The sequence below is a fragment of the Lepidochelys kempii genome, chromosome 5 (assembly GCF_965140265.1).
Source record: "Lepidochelys kempii isolate rLepKem1 chromosome 5, rLepKem1.hap2, whole genome shotgun sequence".
Taxonomy (NCBI): domain Eukaryota; kingdom Metazoa; phylum Chordata; order Testudines; family Cheloniidae; genus Lepidochelys; species Lepidochelys kempii.
Window position 1 is genome coordinate 1131184 of NC_133260.1, and position 18275 is coordinate 1149458.

Here is an 18275-nt window from a genome sequence, read left to right on the forward strand (position 1 = left end):
CTTTCAGGTAGTTGAAAGCAGCTATCAAATCCCCCCTCATTCTTCTCTTCTGCAGGCTAAACAATCCCAGCTCCCTTAGCCTCTCCTCATAACTCATGTGTTCCAGTCCCCTAATCATTTTTGTTGCCCTTCGCTGGACTCTCTCCAATTTATCCACATCCTTCTTGAAGTGTGGGGCCCAAAACTGGACACAGTACTCCAGATGAGGCCTCACCAATGTCGAATAGAGGGGAACGATCACGTCCCTCGATCTGCTCGCTATGCCCCTACTTATACATCCCAAAATGCCATTGGCCTTCTTGGCAACAAGGGCACACTGCTGACTCATATTCAGCTTCTCGTCCACTGTCACCCCTAGGTCCTTTTCTGCAGAACTGCTGCCTAGCCATTCGGTCCCTAGTCTGTAGCGGTGCATTGGGTTCTTCCGTCCTAAGTGCAGGACCCTGCACTTATCCTTATTGAACCTCATCAGATTCCTTTTGGCCCAATCTTCCAATTGGTCTAGGTCCTTCTGTATCCTATCCCTCCCCTCCAGCGTATCTACCACTCCTCCCAGTTTAGTATCATCCGCAAATTTGCTGAGAGTGCAATCCACACCATCCTCCAGATCATTTATGAAGATATTGAATAAAACCGGCCCCAGGACCGACCCTTGGGGCACTCCACTTGATACCGGCTGCCAACTAGACATGGAGCCATTGATCACTACCCGTTGAGCCCGACAATTTAGCCAGCTTTCTACCCACCTTATAGTGCATTCATCCAGCCCATACTTCCTTAACTTGCTGACAAGAATACTATGGGAGACCGTGTCAAAAGCTTTGCTAAAGTCAAGAAACAATACATCCACTGCTTTCCCTTCATCCACAGAACCAGTAATCTCATCATAAAAGGCGATTAGATTAGTCAGGCATGACCTTCCCTTGGTGAATCCATGCTGGCTGTTCCTGATCACTTTCCTCTCATGCAAGTGCTTCAGGATTGATTCTTTGAGGACCTGCTCCATGATTTTTCCAGGGACTGAGGTGAGGCTGACTGGCCTGTAGTTCCCAGGATCCTCCTTCTTCCCTTTTTTAAAGATTGGCACTACATTAGCCTTTTTCCAGTCATCCGGGACTTCCCCGGTTCGCCACGAGTTTTCAAAGATAATGGCCAGTGGCTCTGCAATCACAGCCGCCAATTCCTTCAGCACTCTCGGATGCAACTCGTCCGGCCCCATGGACTTGTGCACGTCCAGCTTTTCTAAATAGTCCCTAACCGCCTCTATCTCCACAGAGGGCTGGCCATCTCTTCCCCATTTTGTGATGCCCAGCGCAGCAGTCTGGGAGCTGACCTTGTTAGTGAAAACAGAGGCAAAAAAAGCATTGAGTACATTAGCTTTTTCCACATCCTCTGTCACTAGGTTGCCTCCCTCATTCAGTAAGAGGCCCACACATTCCTTGGCTTTCTTCTTGTTGCCAACATACCTGAAGAAACCCTTCTTGTTACTCTTGACATCTCTGGCTAGCTGCAGCTCCAGGTGCGATTTGGCCCTCCTGATAACATTCCTACATGCCCGAGCAATATTTTTATACTCTTCCCTGGTCATATGTCCAACCTTCCACTTCTTGTAAGCTTCTTTTTTATGTTTAAGATCCGCTAGGATTTCACCATTAAGCCAAGTTGGTCGCCTGCCATATTTACTATTCTTTCGACTCATCGGGATGGTTTGTCCCTGTAACCTCAACAGGGATTCCTTGAAATACAGCCAGCTCTCCTGGACTCCTTTCCCCTTCAAGTTAGTCCCCCAGGGGATCCTGGCCATCCGTTCCCTGAGGGAGTCGAAGTCTGCTTTCCTGAAGTCCAGGGTCGGTATCCTGCTGCTTACCTTTGTTCCCTGAGTCAGGATCCTGAACTCAACCAACTCATGGTCACTGCCTCCCAGATTCCCATCCACTTTTGCTTCCCACACTAATTCTACCCGGTTTGTGAGCAGCAGGTCAAGAAAAGCACCCCCCCTAGTTGGCTCCTCTAGCACTTGCGCCAGGAAATTGTCCCCTACGCTTTCCAAAAACTTCCTGGATTGTCTATGCACCGCTGTATTGCTCTCCCAGCAGATATCAGGAAAATTAAAGTCACCCATGAGAATCAGGACATGCGATCTAGTAGCTTCCGTGAGCTGCCGGAAGAAAGCCTCATCCACCTCATCCCCCTGGTCCGGTGGTCTATAGCAGACTCCCACCACTACATCACTCTTGTTGCACACACTTCTAAACTTAATCCAGAGACACTCAGGTTTTTCTGCAGTTTCGTACCGGAGCTCTGAGCAGTCATACTGCTCCCTTACATACAGTGCTACTCCCCCACCTTTTCTGCCCTGCCTGTCCTTCCTGAACAGTTTATAACCATCCATGACAGTACTCCAGTCATATGAGTTATCCCACCAAGTCTCTGTTATTCCGATCACGTCATAGTTCCTTGACATCACCAGGACCTCCAGTTCTCCCTGCTTGTTTCCAAGGCTTTGTGCATTTGTATATAAGCACTTGAGATAACCTGTTGATCGCCCCTCATTGCCAGTATGAGGCAGGAGCCCTCCCCTCACAGACATTCCTGCCTGTGCTTCCTCCCGGTATCCCGCTTTCCCACTTACCTCAGGGCTTTGGTCTCCTTCCCCCGGTGAACCTAGTTTAAAGCCCTCCTCACTAGGTTAGCCAGCATGCTGGCAAAGATGCTCTTCCCTCTCTTCGTAAGATGGAGCCCGTCTCTACCCAGCACTCCTCCTTCATGGAACACCATCCCATGGTCAAAGAAACCAAAGCCTTCTCTCCGACACCATCTGCGTAGCCATTCGTTGACTTCCACGATTCGACGCTCCCTACCTAGGCCTTTTCCTTCCACGGGGAGGATGGACGAGAACACCACTTGCGCCTCCAACTCCTTTATTCTTCTTCCTAGAGCCACATAGTCCGCAGTGATCCGCTCAAGGTCATTCTTGGCAGTATCATTGGTGCCCACGTGGAGAAGCAGGAAGGGGTAGCGATCCGAGGGCTTGATGAGTCTCGGCAGTCTCTCCGTCACATCACGAATCTTAGCCCCTGGCAAGCAGCAGACTTCTCGGTTTTCCCGGTCAGGGCGGCAGATAGATGACTCAGTCCCCCGGAGGAGAGAGTCCCCGACCACCACCACCCGCCTTCTCCTCTTGGGGGTGGTGGTCGTGGAACCCCCAACCTCAGGACAGCGCATCTCATGCCTTCCAACCAGCAGAGTCTCCTTCTGCTTTCTCGCCCCAGACATATCATCTGGTCCACTCTCCGCAACGATACCTGTGGAGAGAACATGAAAGCGGTTAGTTACCTGTGTCTGTGTTACTGGAACCCGGACATTCCCCTTACCTCTTCTGGAGGTCACATGTTGCCAAGCTTCTTCACTGGTCTCTTGGCTCCTCTGTGCAACCTGCTCTATATCTGTAGAGCTTTGTGCCCCTAGAAGCCTATCCTGAGTTTCGTCCAGGAAATCCTCAGTTTCCCGTATGCAACGCAGGGTTGTTATCTGTTGCTCCAGACCTTCAATCTTCTCTTCCAATATGGAGACCAGCTTGCACTTTGTACAGACAAAGTCCCTTCTGTCCTGTGGAAGAAAGACAAACATGGCACATCCAGTGCAGGTCACAACAGCTGAACCCCCCCCCCTTCCATATCACCTTCCTACTATGAGCTTCCTCAGAGCAGTTTGCAAGACGTAAGCCTCACTGGGCTCCCTCCAGGCGAACTCCCAGGCAAACTCCTGCTGTGTGCTGCTCTGCTGTCCCCGCTGCTCAGCTGGTTCGCGAAGCTCTGGCTATTTTTAAACAGCCAGGCTTCCCTGTCGCAAACAAACAGACACCCTACTGCCCGCCCCCTGCAGGCTAGCAGCCAATCAGACACTCACTCAGCCTCTCACACTGCCCCCCCAGCAAACACACGCTCGGATACTTCCTCAGCAAGCAAACAAACACAGACTCGGATACTTACCAGTCCCAGGCAAACTCCTGCTGTGTGCTGCTCTGCTGTCCCCGCTGCTCAGCTGGTTCTCCGCCGCTCTCTCGCCGCCGTTCTCCAAAGTAACAGAACGCCACTAGCCGTCACCTTCAGCCCCCAACTAAAACCCCTCCAACACATTATTAAGGATCTACAACCTATCCTAAAGGATGACCCAACACTCTCACAAATCTTGGGAGACAGGCCAGTCCTTGCCTACAGACAGCCCCGCAACCTGAAGCAAATACTCACCAACAACCACACACCACACAACAGAACCACTAACCCAGGAACCTATCCTTGCAACAAAGCCCGTTGCCAATTGTGCCCACATATCTATTCAGGGGACACCATCACAGGGCCTAATAACATCAGCCACACTATCAGAGGCTCGTTCACCTGCACATCTACCAATGTGATCTATGCCATCATGTGCCAGCAATGCCCCTCTGCCATGTACATTGGTCAAACTGGACAGTCTCTACGTAAAAGAATAAATGGACACAAATCAGATGTCAAGAATTATAACATTCATAAACCAGTCGGAGAACACTTCAATCTCTCTGGTCACGCAATCACAGACATGAAGGTCGCTATCTTAAAACAAAAAAACTTCAAATCCAGACTCCAGCGAGAAACTGCTGAATTGGAATTCATTTGCAAATTGGATACTATTAATTTAGGCTTAAATAGAGACTGGGAGTGGCTAAGTCATTATGCAAGGTAGCCTGTTTCCTCTTGTTTTTTCCTACCCCCCCCCCCCAGATGTTCTGGTTTAACTTGAATTTAAACTTGGAGAGTGGTCAGTTTGGATGAGCTATTACCAGCAGGAGAGTGAGTTTGTGTGTGTATGGGGTGGGGGGGATGTGAGAAAACCTGGATTTGTGCTGGAAATGGCCCATCTTAATTATGCACATTGTAGGGAGAATGGTCACTTTGGATGAGCTATTACCAGCAGGATAGTGAGTTTGTGTGTGTGGTTTTTTGGGAGGGGGGTGAGGGGGTGAGAGAACCTGGATTTGTGCAGGAAATGGCCCAACTTTATTATCATGCACATTGTGTAAAGAGTTGTCACTTTGGATGGGCTATCACCAGCAGGAGAGTGAATCTGTGTGGGGGGGTGGAGGGTGAGAAAACCTGGATTTGTGCTGGAAATGGCCCACCTGGTGATCACTTTAGATAAGCTATTACCAGCTGGACAATGGGGTGGGAGGAGGTATTTTTTCATATTCTCTGTGTATATATAAAGTCTGCTACAGTTTCCACGGCATGCATCCGATGAAGAGAGCTGTAGCTCACGAAAGCTCATGCTCAAATAAATTGGTTAGTCTCTAAGGTGCCACAAGTACTCCTTTTCTTTTTGCGAATACAGACTAACACGGCTGTTACTCTGAAATAGATCATTGTTGCAACCTCTATTATATATTTGCAACAAATATTGTACAAAGGTTGTCATGTGAGGTGTCTCTGAGAAGCTTATGATTTGCTGGTTAGGATGATGCTGTCTGTCTGGGTGTATCATTTTTGTAGTTGAAGTTATGAATATAGGCTCTGTACTTGTATCTCAAATGTATTTGATTCCAAGTAGCCTCAGTGAAGCATTTGGTCAGCTTCTTGATAAAGGACTATTCTCAGTAAGGGCCCAATCAAGAAACAATTAACTGACAATGGACTTTGGGAGATGCTGTCACGGAGTGTGGGGGAGTCCAGGCCCTGCACCCCTCTTCCTGGGATCCACTGAGACTCTCAGCCAGCCAGTAAAACAGAAGGTTTATTGGACAACAGGAACACAGTCCACAACAGAGCTTGTGGGTACAACCAGGACCCCTCAATCACGTCCTTCTGGGGGAGCAGGGAGCTTAGACCCCAGCCCTGGGGTTCCCTGTGTTCCTCCACCCAGCCCCAAACTGAAACTAAACCCACCCAGCAGGTTCCCTGCTGCAGCCTCTGTTCACATTCCTGGGCAGAGGTGTTACCTCCCCCTCCCCCTCCTGGCTCAGGTGACAGGCTCTCAGGTCTCCCATCCCCAGGGCACATTCCCAGGTCAACACTCCCCCCTCCCTGCTGAGTCACATCGTCACAGATGCCAATCCACATCTGAGCTTTCCTGGGAACGTTAAAACTAACATGTAAACATGGCATCCGCCTGCAAAGAACTGAGTCATGCATGGACATGTGACTTGCCCATGGGACACCAGACTCCATCTTGCTGCTGTGGTGTCCTTCCATGGGCAGAGGGTATAAAAGACCCTGAAAACTCCTCCATCTTGTCTTCAATCCTGCTTCTGACATCTGGAGGGACTTTGCTACAAACTGAAGCTCTGAACAAAGGACTGAAAGACCCATCCCAGCTGTGGATGTTCTCCAGAGACTTGATTTGAACCGGAAGTTTATTCCATCCCTGCTGCAAGGCTGAACCAAGAGCTTTGCCATCACTGTATGTCATTGATTCCATGGAACCAATTCTAGCTCTCATCTGTATTTCTTTCCTTTTATGAATAAACCTTTAGATTTTAGATTCTAAGGGATTGGCAACAGGGTATTTGTGGGTAAGATCTGATTTGTATATTGACCTGGGTCTGGGGCTTGGTCCTTTGGGATCTAGAGAACCTTTTTTCTTTTACTGGGGTATTGGTTTTCATAACCGTTCATCCCCATAACGAGGGGCACTGGTGGTGATACTGGGAAACGGTAGTGTCTAAGGGAATTGCTTGTGTGACTTATGGTTAGCCGGTGGGGTAAAACCAAAAGTCCTCTCTGTCTGGCTGGTCTGGTGCCTTATAAGTGGAGAAAACTCAGCCTGGGTCTCTAACTGCCCTGCTCTAAGCAATTTGTCCTGAATTGACACTCTCAGAAGTGTCCCACCAAAGGCAGCATTGTTACAAGGGATGTGTTATGGTTTGGACTTTATTGCATGCTGGTGAGTTGGTGTTAATTTCTCCAATAACATCTGTGTCCCTCATTGTAAGCACCAGACGCTTCAGGCCCCTGTGCTCCGGGGATGTGGAAAATTTGGAAAACATCCAGCGAAGGGCAACAAAACTGATTAGGGGACTGGAACACATGACTTATGAGGAGAGGCTGAGGGAACTGGGATTGTTTAGTCTGCAGAAGAGAAGAATGAGAGGGGATTTGATAGCTGATTTCAACTACCTGAAAGGGGGTTCCAAAGAGGATGGCTCTGGACTGTTCTCAATGGGAGCAGATGACAGAACAAGGAGTAATGGTCTCAAGTTGCAGTGGGGGAGGTTTAGGTTGGATATTAGGAAAAACTTTTTCACTGGGAGGGTGGTGAAACACTGGAATGCGTTACCTAGGGAGGTGGTGGAATCTCCTTCCTTAGAAGTTTTTAAGGTCAGGCTTGACAAAGCCCTGGCTGGAATGATTTAATTGGGGATTGGTCCTGCTTTGAGCAGGGGGTTGGACTAGATGACCTCCTGAGGTCCCTTCCAACCCTGATATTCTGTGATTCTATGAACCACGCTGAGTCTCTGTGGGAGTCAGGCCAGCCAGCCCCAGCCAGCCAAGGCAGAGCGCTCTGGGAAGGGAACCACAGGAGGAAGGGACCTGCCTGGCCCAGGGGCGGAGTGTGGGTGTGGGTGGGGCCACTCTAGGCTGTTTGGGAGGGCACAGCCTACCCTTGCCTATGATATCCACCACCCGTGGTTCAGATGCTCAATAAACCTTCTGTTTCCCCGGCTGACTGAGAGTCACGTCTGACTGCGGAGTTGGAGGGCAGGACCCTCTGGCTTCCTCAGGACCCCGCCTGGGTGGACTGGCTGTGGGAAGCGCATGGAGGGGCAGAGGAGGCTGAATGCTCCGAGGTCAGACCCAGGAAGGTGGAAGCCGTGTGAGCTGTGTGTCCTGCAGACAGGCTGCTCACAGGAAAGCGACTGCCCCAGAGTCCTGCCTGGCTTCACAGGGAGCAGTTCCAGAGCATCGCCCGGGGACACTGTGACAAGCTCCCATTACAAAGATTGGTAAGTTGGGCAAGCCAAACGAGGGGGTCTGGACCAAGCAGTGCCAGGGGGGCTCTCTGAGCACCGAAGGAGGCTCTAACCCAGGGGCTGGGGCTGGTAAACCCAGACTTGGACAAGCCCTTTAGGGTGTTCACAGACACACCTCAGGCGCAGGGCTGGGCGCGGGGCTGATGTAGGCTGATGCAAAGGGGGAGCGACACCCCATTGTGCACCTGAGCAAGAAGCTGCTTCTCTGGGAGCAGAACTACGGGGCCATCGAGACGGAACGTTGGGCCCTGGGTTGGTCTCTTAAAAAGCTGCAGCCCTGTCTATTTGAGTGGCGTTTTGTGGTGTACACTGACCACTCGTCCTGACGTGGCTGCACCGGCTGAAAGGGGCCGATGCCAAACTCCCAGGGTGGAGTCTGATCCGCCAGGATGATCATATGAGGGTGGTCCATGTTAGGAGGAGCATGAATGTTATAGGTGATTCGTTGTCCCGAAGAGAGGGGGCCCTGAACTTCCCCAGGCCACTGGCTGGAGTGACCCCGCTCAGTTCAGACTCGAACGGGGGAGAGATGTGCCAAAGGTGGGGATGTTTGTAGTGTTCTACGTGAATAGCGTGTGCGCGCCTCAGTTTCCCTGTGTGCTGCATGTTTAAGAATGTGGCGGGAAAGGGGTTGTTGTTGTAGAGGACCAGGTGTGACCTCGCCAAGCAGCTGGGACCCCCAGACAACGGCCTGGAGATGGGGAACCCCAACAACTGCTGCCCTGGTGACTAAGAGGCCCACCCCCGCTCGGGAGCCAGCAGTTCTGGCCAGAGGGGAACAAAGGATGGAAGAGAGAGGGCCCCAATGACCTGTTTACCTGGGACTGAAGACAAAGGGCAGGGGAGGAGCTGTTGGGGACGGGTGATATCAGATGCCCAGCTGGAGGGGGGGCGTCTCTGGGCTGGGAGGGGACAGCAGCCAGAGCCCCCCTGGATGTGGGACGGCCCTAGATGTGCTGGGCTGAGGGAGGCCAGGCCTGAGGCCAGAGAGTTTCCTGTGTTGTGTACAGACGTTCAATAAACCCTCCTGTGTTATGCTGTCTGAGAGTCGCTCCAGCCTAGAGATCAGGGGGATTATTCCTCTGGCCGTGGAGGCCCTGGGGGTCCAGAGCGAGGGGGCTCCCCAAGGGGGCCCATGGCAGAGACAAGCGGGATAAGGCTCAGAGAGGTGCGGTTCCAGGAGGCAGAGGGGCTGGACCCCTGAGAGTGAGTGGACCCCCAAGAAGAGCTGTCACACTGAAGGGGGTTCTCCTCAGGGACCGTACGGGGTCAGGAGAGAGCACGAGTCCTGGGAGTCCATGACAGGGCCTCCTAGCTGTGATGTGAGGCTTCTGGCAGGGCAGGACAGAGGAGGCAGGAGCTGGGAGGGGAGTCCGTCCCTCATTTTAAAGAGAAGTTAAAGGCTAGGATGGACTTAGTGCATCCGACCTTGAAAGGCATCTCGGAAAGAGCAGTGTGACAGGCAGCATGATGGGACCCCTGGCGCATGCTCAAAGGAAAAGGGAACAAATCCCGCTACAAAGGGGGCCGGTATCTCACTGCTGCTTGCACTCTGGGGGGCATGGCAAGAGATCCCCCCTGCTCCACGTGGCTTAGGCCTAAGGACACACAGAGCTGGCTTTTATAGACACTTCTATTACTCTTTGAAACCTACAACTGGGACTCGTTTGTGTGTTTGTTTGTCTTTAACCTTGTCAATGCCTCTTTTATTTTCCTTTCCTAGCCATCAGCCTGGCCAGAGTTCATTACATAACTGGCTGCAGCCGCTAGCTTTGGGGAGGGATCTAGGGGCCATGATGGGGCCCTTGGCCCTGGCAGTAACCGGAATAGTGCTGTGATTCGTGGTGAGAGGGACCATCTGTGACACAGCAGGGATGGGGGAGTGTTGACCTGGGAATGTGGCAGGGGGGTTTCACTGGGGATGGGAGACCTGAGAGCCTGTCACCTGAGCTGGGAGGGGGAGGGGGAGGTGACACCTTTTCCCGGGGAAACTGGACAAAGGCTGCAGGAGGGAGCCTGCGGGGGGTGGGGGGTTAGTTTCAGTTTGGGGCTGGGTGGAGGAACACAGGGAACCCCAGGGCTGGGGTCTAAGCTCCCTGCTCCCCCAGAAGGACTTGACTGAGGGGTCCTGGTTGTACCCACAAGCTCTGTTTGGGACTGTGCTCCTGTTGTCCAATAAACCTTCTGTTTTGCTGGTTGGCGGAGAGTCCCAGTGAATCCCAGGAAGAGGGGTGCAGGCCCCGGACTCCCCCACACTCCGTGACACCGTCCGTCCCAGGGAGCTGACGACAGCGTGGCACGCCCACGGGGACTGTCTGGGACTCCAGCGGTGCCTGAGGGTTCACACGTGATACTTGACAGGTTTCAGAGTAGCAGCCGTGTTAGTCTGTATCCGCAAAAAGAAAAGGAGGACTTGTGGCACCTTAGAGACTAACCCATTTATTTGAGCATGAGCTTTCGTGAGCTACAGCTCACTTCATCGGATGAAGCATCTGCATCATGCATCCGATGAAGTGAGCTGTAGCTCACGAAAGCTCATGCTCAAATAAATGGGTTAGTCTCTAAGGTGCCACACGTCCTCCTGTTCTTTTTGCGTGATACTTGGTTAGTGATACAGCCGGTCTGGGGGGTGCCCTTGGTTCCCAGTGGGCTGTCCTGAGGCTGGTTCCATGCTCGGGAAGCAGGAATCTTTTGGTGGGGTCCCCCCACCCACACAGCACACGGGCCCCCTTGAGCTTGGGGCCCTAAGCAATTGCTTAGTATGCTTGTGCCTAGCAATGGCTCCGAATGCAGGACAGCTTGACCGCACTGACGAGGTCACACTCCCCCGTTCCACCGGGCTCCCGGGGGCTCTAACGAGGTCACGTTCCTGTTCCACCGGGTTTTCGGGGGGCTCTAACGGGGTCACACATCCCCCTCTCGGGGGGCTCTAACGAGGTCACATGTCCCCGTTCTGTGGCGCAATTGACCTGGGGGCCGCAACGCGGCCTTTGGCCCTGGCAGTAAGCGGAATAGTGCTGTGATTCGCGGTGAGAGGGACCGTCTGTTTCGCGGCTGGCGGAAGAGGTCGGTGCATCCTGGCCGGCTCTGTGCTGTTTCCCCACCAGGGGGCACTGCCTGCCCGGGGATCCTGCGCTCGACCGTGAGGCCGGGTCTCTGGGGGAAATACTAGGCAAACCAGCTAACCAGGGACTGTGGGATCTGCATACCCCTGCCCCACACCTCCCTCCCTGCCCTGCAGCTGAAGCCCCACAGCCACCCCACCCCCCGCCAGCCGTAGGGCCCGCTGGCGACCAGTGTGGCTAATCAGTCGCAGGGTTACCAGAGCGAAACCAGAGCCATCATCCTTGGTATTGCTAATGCCTCTCGATTCCCAGCTGGGATCAGGGCCCCATCAGGCCTGGGGCCCTACACAGCCCAAGAGGGATCAGGGGCCCATCAAGCTGGGTGCCTCACAGGCCCCAACAGGGATCAGGGCCCCGGGGCTGGGGCTCTTGGGGTTGGTGGGAATGGGCCATTGGGACTGGGGCCAACAGGAAGGGCCCTGGGATGATGGAGCAGGGGCTGCAAACTGTCAATGGCCAGACAGGGGTAAGTGTCCCCATAGAGCTGGGTCTCCGGTCTCTGACAGTGACTATGTGACCCGGGCCCAGCTCCATGGGGCCCACTGCACGTGCCCAAGGACCTTCTCCCACAGCGATTGGGCCCATTGTGCCCCCCGAGTGCCGATGCCCCGCTCTGGCCCAGCTCTCTGTGGCATGTTTGCAGCATGCCCAGCCCCAGCCTCTTGCACTGCCCCCGGGGGCTCTTCAGCCCCTCTGGCTGCACAGCAGGGCCTGGCGGGCACTTCCCCTGCCTGGCCTGGCCACCCGAGCCCCCGCTCCAGTGTGGGCTGCTGTGAAATCCCAGGGCCACGGGCCACCCCGCCAGGCCCCCACGCCAGAGGCTGCAGCTGCTGCTGAGGAAGGGCCTCGGGGCAGGCCGTGGGCAGCTGTGTGTTCACACTCATGGGCCCAGAGCCTCCCTCTGCAGCTGCGCAGCCGCGGGCCTGGTCCGAGAGCAGTGAGAAGGGCTGGCGAGGGAGGGCATCTCCTCAGGCGACCAGAGCCCCAGGTCATTCCGTGCGCCAGCCAGCACAGCTTCCCCTGGGGCCAGCGCCATGGTGCGGGGAGCCTGGAGGGCGTCGCCCCCAGGCCAGCAAGACTGGTGGACGTTACTGACTGAGGGACAAACACACCCAGTGCGCGCACACCCAGGGCCCCAGGGCATCACCCCAAGGCACTATGACCTCACCCCCGGGCCCCATGACCTCACCCCCGGGCTCTATGACATCAGCCCAGGGCCCAGGACCTCACGCTCACCCCTCAACTCCTCCTCTCCCTCCCACTGACTTTAAGGGGAGCAGGCTGGGGTCTGGGGCAGCGCAGGGGATAGACCCCAGGCTATGGGGTCCCAGCTAGGTCCCACCACTGGGCCTCTCCCAGTAATGGCGGAGCCGTAACCTCCCTCCGTGGGCCGAGTGTGAATGCAGGCTGAACACTGGAGCCCACGTTCTGACACGAACGCGGGAGCCCAGACGCACCCCCGGCTGCCTCCTTTGTGGGAGCTCAGGGGACATCGTTGTGCCGAGATCCCAGCCGTGGAGAACCATGTGCCGCAGCCTCCCCTTCCGGACCCACTCAGCTCCCGGCACGGACCGTCCCGAAGAGCAAATCTCCCGGCAGGAGCATGAGGCCCGGTGCCCTGCGCGCTCCACAGGGCTGCGACAGGCCCTGATCCCACGTCAGGTGCCAGGTGTCACCCAGCCCCGCCTCCATTCCCCTGCTCCGCCCCACCTCCACCCCACTCCACCCCATTCCCTCCCCCCAGCCCAGCCCTGCCCCATCCCACCCCAACTCGCCTCCATTCCCCTGCTCCGCCCCACCTCCACCCCCATCTCACCCCATTCCCTCCCCCTGCCCCTGCTCCGCCCCATCCCACCCCAACCCACCTCCACCCCCATCTCACCCCATTCCCTCCCCCCAGCCCCACTCCGCCCCATCCCACCCCAACCCGCCTCCACCCCCATCTCACCCCATTCCCGCCACCCGCCCCTGCTCCGCCCTGCCCCACCTCACCCCACCTCCATTCCCCTGCTCTGCCCCACCTCCACCCCACTCCACCCCATTCCCTCCCCCCAGCCCAGCCCTGCCCCATCCCACCCCAACCCGCCTCCATTCCCCTGCTCCGCCCCACCTCCACCCCACTCCACCCCATTCCCTCCCCCCAGCCCAGCCCTGCCCCATCCCACCCCAACCCGCCTCCATTCCCCTGCTCTGCCCCACTCTGCCCCATCCCACCCCAACCCGCCTCCACCCCCATCTCACCCCATTCCCGCCACCCGCCCCTGCTCCGCCCTGCCCCACCTCACCCCGCCTCCATTCCCCTGCTCCGCCCCACCTCCACCCCACTCCACCCCATTCCCTCCCCCCCGCCCCGCTCCGCCCCATTCCCGCCCCGGCCGCCGGGCAGCGGGGAAGCAGCGGCCCATGGAGCAGCAGCATCAGGGGCGGGCCGACGCGGTGAGTGGCAGCGGCTCGGCCAATCGTCGGCGGCCTGCAGGGCGACCGGCGTGCGCCGGGCCAATGGGCAGGCGCGGGGCCTGACGTCATGGCTGCGGGCGGCTGCGGGGATGGTGCGGGGCCCGGGAGCGCGGCGCGAGGCATGGCCCGGCGGCTGCTGCTGCTGCTGCTGCTGCTCGGCGCGGGGCCCCTGGCCGGTGAGGGGGCTGCGGGGCCGGGGAGGGGGGTGGGAGGGGCGGGGGCGGGGGGTTGGGGGGGCGGGGGGGAGCCTGCGGGGCCGGGGTGGGGGGATCCTGTGGGAGCTGTCCTGTCCCGGTGCTGATCCCCGGGGAGGGGCCAGGGGGAGCTGTCCTGTCCCGGTGCTGATCCCCGGGGAGGGGCCGGGGGGAGCTGTCCTGTCCCGGTGCTGATCCCTGGTGGAGGGCCGGGGGGAGCTGTCCTGTCCCGGTGCTGATCCCCGGTGGGGGCCCGGGGGGAGCTGTCCTGTCCCGGTGCTGATCCCCGGTGGAGGGCCGGGGGGAGCTGTCCTGTCCCGGTGCTGATCCCCGGTGGGGGCCCGGGGGGAGCTGTCCTGTCCCGGTGCTGATCCCCGGTGGGGGGCCGGGGGGAGCTGTCCCTGTCCCGGTGCTGATCCCCGGGGAGGGGCCGGGGGGAGCTGTCCTGTCCCGGTGCTGATCCCTGGTGGAGGGCCGGGGGGAGCTGTCCTGTCCCGGTGCTTATCCCCGGTGGAGGGCCGGGGGGAGCTGTCCTGTCCCGGTGCTGATCCCCGGTGGGGGGCCGGGGGAGCTGTCCTGTCCCGGTGCTGATCCCTGGTGGAGGGCCGGGGGGAGCTGTCCTGTCCCGGTGCTGATCCCCGGGGAGGGGCCGGGGGGAGCTGTCCTGTCCCGGTGCTGATCCCCGGGGAGGGGCCGGGGGGAGATGTCCTGTCCCGGTGCTGATCCCCGGTGGAGGGCCGGGGGGAGCTGTCCTGTCCCGGTGCTGATCCCCGGTGGGGGGCCGGGGGGAGCTGTCCCTGTCCCGGTGCTGATCCCCGGGGAGGGGCCGGGGGGAGCTGTCCTGTCCCGGTGCTGATCCCCGGTGGGGGGCCGGGGGGAGCTGTCCTGTCCCAGTGCTGATCCCCGGTGGGGGGGCCGGGGGGAGCTGTCCTGTCCCAGTGCTGATCCCTGGTGGAGGGCCGGGGGGAGCTGTCCTGTCCCGGTGCTGATCCCCGGGGAGGGGGACCAAGGGGAGCTGTCCTGTCCTGGTGCTGATTCCCGGGGAGGGGGCCAGGGGGAGCTGTCCTGTCCCGGTGCTGATCCCCGGGGAGGGGGACCAAGGGGAGCTGTCCTGTCCTGGTGCTGATTCCCGGGGAGGGGGCCAGGGGGAGCTGTCCTGTCCCGGTGCTGATCCCCGGGGAGGGGGACCAAGGGGAGCTGTCCTGTCCTGGTGCTGATTCCCGGGGAGGGGGCCAGGGGGAGCTGTCCTGTCCCGGTGCTGATCCCCGGCGGGGGGGCCGGGGGGAGCTGTCCTGTCCCGGTGCTGATCCCCAGGGGGAGGTTGGGGGGGTCCCTGCCCCTGTGCTGATCCCCGGGGGGGTCTGGGGGAGCTGTCCTGTCCCGGTGTTGATCCCCGGCGGGGGAGGGCCAGGGGGAGCTGTCCTGTCCCGGTGCTGATCCCCGGGGGGCCAGGGGGAGCTGTCTCTTTGCCCCGTGCTGAGCCCCATGGTGTGACAGTGCTGGGTGCTCGCGGCCTGGCACTGGGTGGTCAGACGCTGGGGTGATGGGTACGGTTGACCACAGTCCCAAATCACTCATAGGCTTCAAAGCAATCGCTCTGCCATCTCCCCTCCCCCATTCTGAGAACCCCCTCCTCCCATTACATCCCAGTACCTACCCCCACCATGCCACCCTACCCCGCTCTGACCCCGTGTCATCCCCACACACCCTGACACCCTCCCATAGTGACACCCCCTGCATCCCATCCGCTCCCTGGGTGGTGTCACCACCCAGCCTCATGGCCCTTGCCGGCAGCTAGGTCCCTGCCTCCCCCCTGCTGCTGCCTGGGGAGTTGCTCAATCTCCATCCATTGGGGATCCCCGCCCGTGGGGGTCTGGGCCAGGTTCCTGTGCCCCCAGCCAGCCCTGTGATGGGGAGGGTGAGACTCAGGGCTGGGGAGTCACCCTGCCTGGCTGCGTGGGATCACTGACCCCACCTGCGAGGGTCACCGACGCACCTGGGCAGGGGGCAGCTGCCATGCAGCAGGAGCTGGGTTTATTCTCAGGGTGGAAGTAGAGATATTTCCACCAGCGCCCAGGGCATGGGGTTAATGCAGAATGGCTGGCTTTGGGCACATGACGGGCGCATTCCCATGGGAAGGGGGGCGGAGGGGGAGATTGGGTGGGTTCCCTTGAGCTATGGCTCAGCTTGGCAGCACTTGTACTGACGGTGAGGGCAATCGGAGACACAGCCTTTGCTCCAGGCAAAGGGGTATGTCTGTCGGGGTACGGCTGGCTGCGTCTGCACACACCTATCTACACACGCACCCCAGCCCACACGCACACACACGAGGAGTGGTGGGTTCAGTGCCCAGACGCTGCTCGGGCCACCCTGCTCCCGCGGCGATGAACTGTGCTGAGCAGACACCCAGGCCACAGCCCCAGCACCAGGCCTGAGGTCCCTGCCCGGGACTGGCTCCTGCTGGGGTTTCCCGTCACTGTGGCTCGCAGGCTTGCTGGCGGGGGCTGTAATTAATGTCTCTCCTGTTCGTCCCCCCTGGAGCCCGGGCGTGAGTGCTGCCGGGGATGCTTGGCAATTGCCTGGCGAGTTCCCGGGGAGGAACACTTGGCCACGATCATTCCGGCTCTTGTGATGGTTGCGCAGGAAGCTCAGTCCCACCAGGGACAGTGATGCTCAGCTCAGCTCCCATCACCAGCCTCCTGCTTTGATGCGATCACTGCCAGGCCCATGGCAACCCAGCCAGTGGGAGCCAGATCCCACCTCCCCCAGGCCGAGGGCAGGAGACACGGCGCGTCTGCTCCCCAGGCAGCATCATCCGGGCCAGGGGCTGGCAGAGCAGCCTCTGCCCTGACTGGCGGAGAACTCCTGGGCTTGCTACAGCAATATTCCCAGCGCAGGTCAGCTGAGCCGGCGAGGCACAGCCCAGTCCCGCCGCCGAGATGGGGGAATACGGAGAGGCTGGCTCACAGCCTGGTGTCCCCGGCCCCCAAACACCCCCATGTGTGACGGTCTGTTTCTCACCCACCCCAGAGAACGTGGCCCATGTGGTTTGCCCTGTGCTCGTCCTGCACCAGGCCGGCTCTGCCTCTGGATGGGGCTGGGCGTCCTGAGGTGCCTCCCTTGGCTCTGCTTCCATTGTATCATGGTCTCATTCCTCTTCTCTGCGCTGTGGCAAAGCAGCCCCAGAAGGCCATGCCCGCTGCCCCGGGAAGGGACTGGTGCTTGGGGAAAGGCAAGCTTGCCCCTGGGCCAGCCAGAGCCAGGACCGGACCCAGCCTGAGGTGGTGGGAGCAGGAGGTCACCGTTGGCATGGCGTGTGCTGGACAGGGAGGATCTCCAGGTCCCTCCATGGTGCAGCAGATGGCACGGAGCTGTCAGAGGGCTCCCACGTGGGTGCCGTGGGGCAGAGGCCCTGTGGGTACCTGGCAGCATGTGCTCCTATGGGGCAGTGAGGACAAGGCTGCCTTTTCAACAGGGCTGCAGGGCAGAATCCTCCTTGCAGGGGCCCAGCATGAGGCCCTCAGGGCCCCCCTGAAACGTTCAAAGGAGCGTGCTCCTGCGGCTGGGGAGAGGTGCTGCCCCTCAGCGATGGAGCAGCAGAACCCCTGCTGGGGCAGGATGAGGGGCCGGGGGACACATCTCACCCCGGGCAGATCCCACACGGCACCAGCTGCCGGGCGCTGCGGGGACCGCTGGGTCCATTCGCTGCATGGAGCAGGCAGGCAGCTGGGAGCGAAGGCTTCATTCCAAACACACCTTGCCCCAGCTACCAGGAGCTTGGCCTTCTTGGCCCAACACAGTCCAGCGTGGCTCTGCATGCCTGGATAGCACGGCATGCATGTCCCCGCGTGGCACAGGGCATGCATGGTGCGGCCTGGCACGTGGCACACGGCGTTCACAGCCTTGCGTGGCACCGGGTGCATGGCACACGTGTCCCCTTCCTCGGAGTCTGATGCCAGAGCTGTTGTAGGGGCCACAGCGATCCTGGCCTGGCTCAGAGGTCTGCCCTGACTCCGTGCAGGGGCACAGAAGGGCTTGGTGCCCAGCCCCCGTTCACCCTAGGGCTGCTGTGGGTGCAGGGTGCATGTACCTGGCTGGTGTCGCCGCACCCTGTGCGTTAGTGTTTCCCACCTGCCCTGAGGCCGCGCTCCCTGCGTGGCTTGCCCTGCCCCCACCCCCTTCGGGAGACACTGGATATAAAGGGGATCAGCCCCAGAGTGCCGGAACAGGCACCCCCAAGGGTGACCCAGAGGAGAGCCGAACTGGGAGCCTGAAAGCAGCCAGACAGATAGCCCCACCAGGCTGGGGTCTGGCCAGCGCTGAGCCCCGGGCAAGCCCTGCACCTGCTTGCTCAGCACCGGGGGAGGGCTGGGGGGGGGAGACCCCTCTGACTCTGCTGATCTGGACTTTCCAAACCTCTGTCAGTTTGAAGCACTGAGGCAGCTGTGCGGGGGGTGGGGGCCGTGTGTCCTGGCTTGTGGGGGAGCCGGGTCG

At 58.8% G+C, this 18275-nt stretch overlaps 1 protein-coding gene across 2 annotated transcripts in view; it reads left to right on the forward strand.

Moving 5' to 3' along the window:
• Nucleotides 1–13676: 13676 nt before the first annotated feature.
• Nucleotides 13677–18275, forward strand: part of TMEM8B (transmembrane protein 8B) — a 57378-nt gene continuing 52779 nt past the window's right edge. For both annotated transcript variants that reach the window (XM_073343270.1, XM_073343271.1), the window contains exon 1: nucleotides 13677–13763. In XM_073343270.1, the coding sequence (XP_073199371.1) occupies nucleotides 13709–13763 (55 nt within the window). In that variant the 5' untranslated portion in view covers nucleotides 13677–13708. The remainder of the gene's footprint in view (nucleotides 13764–18275) is intronic.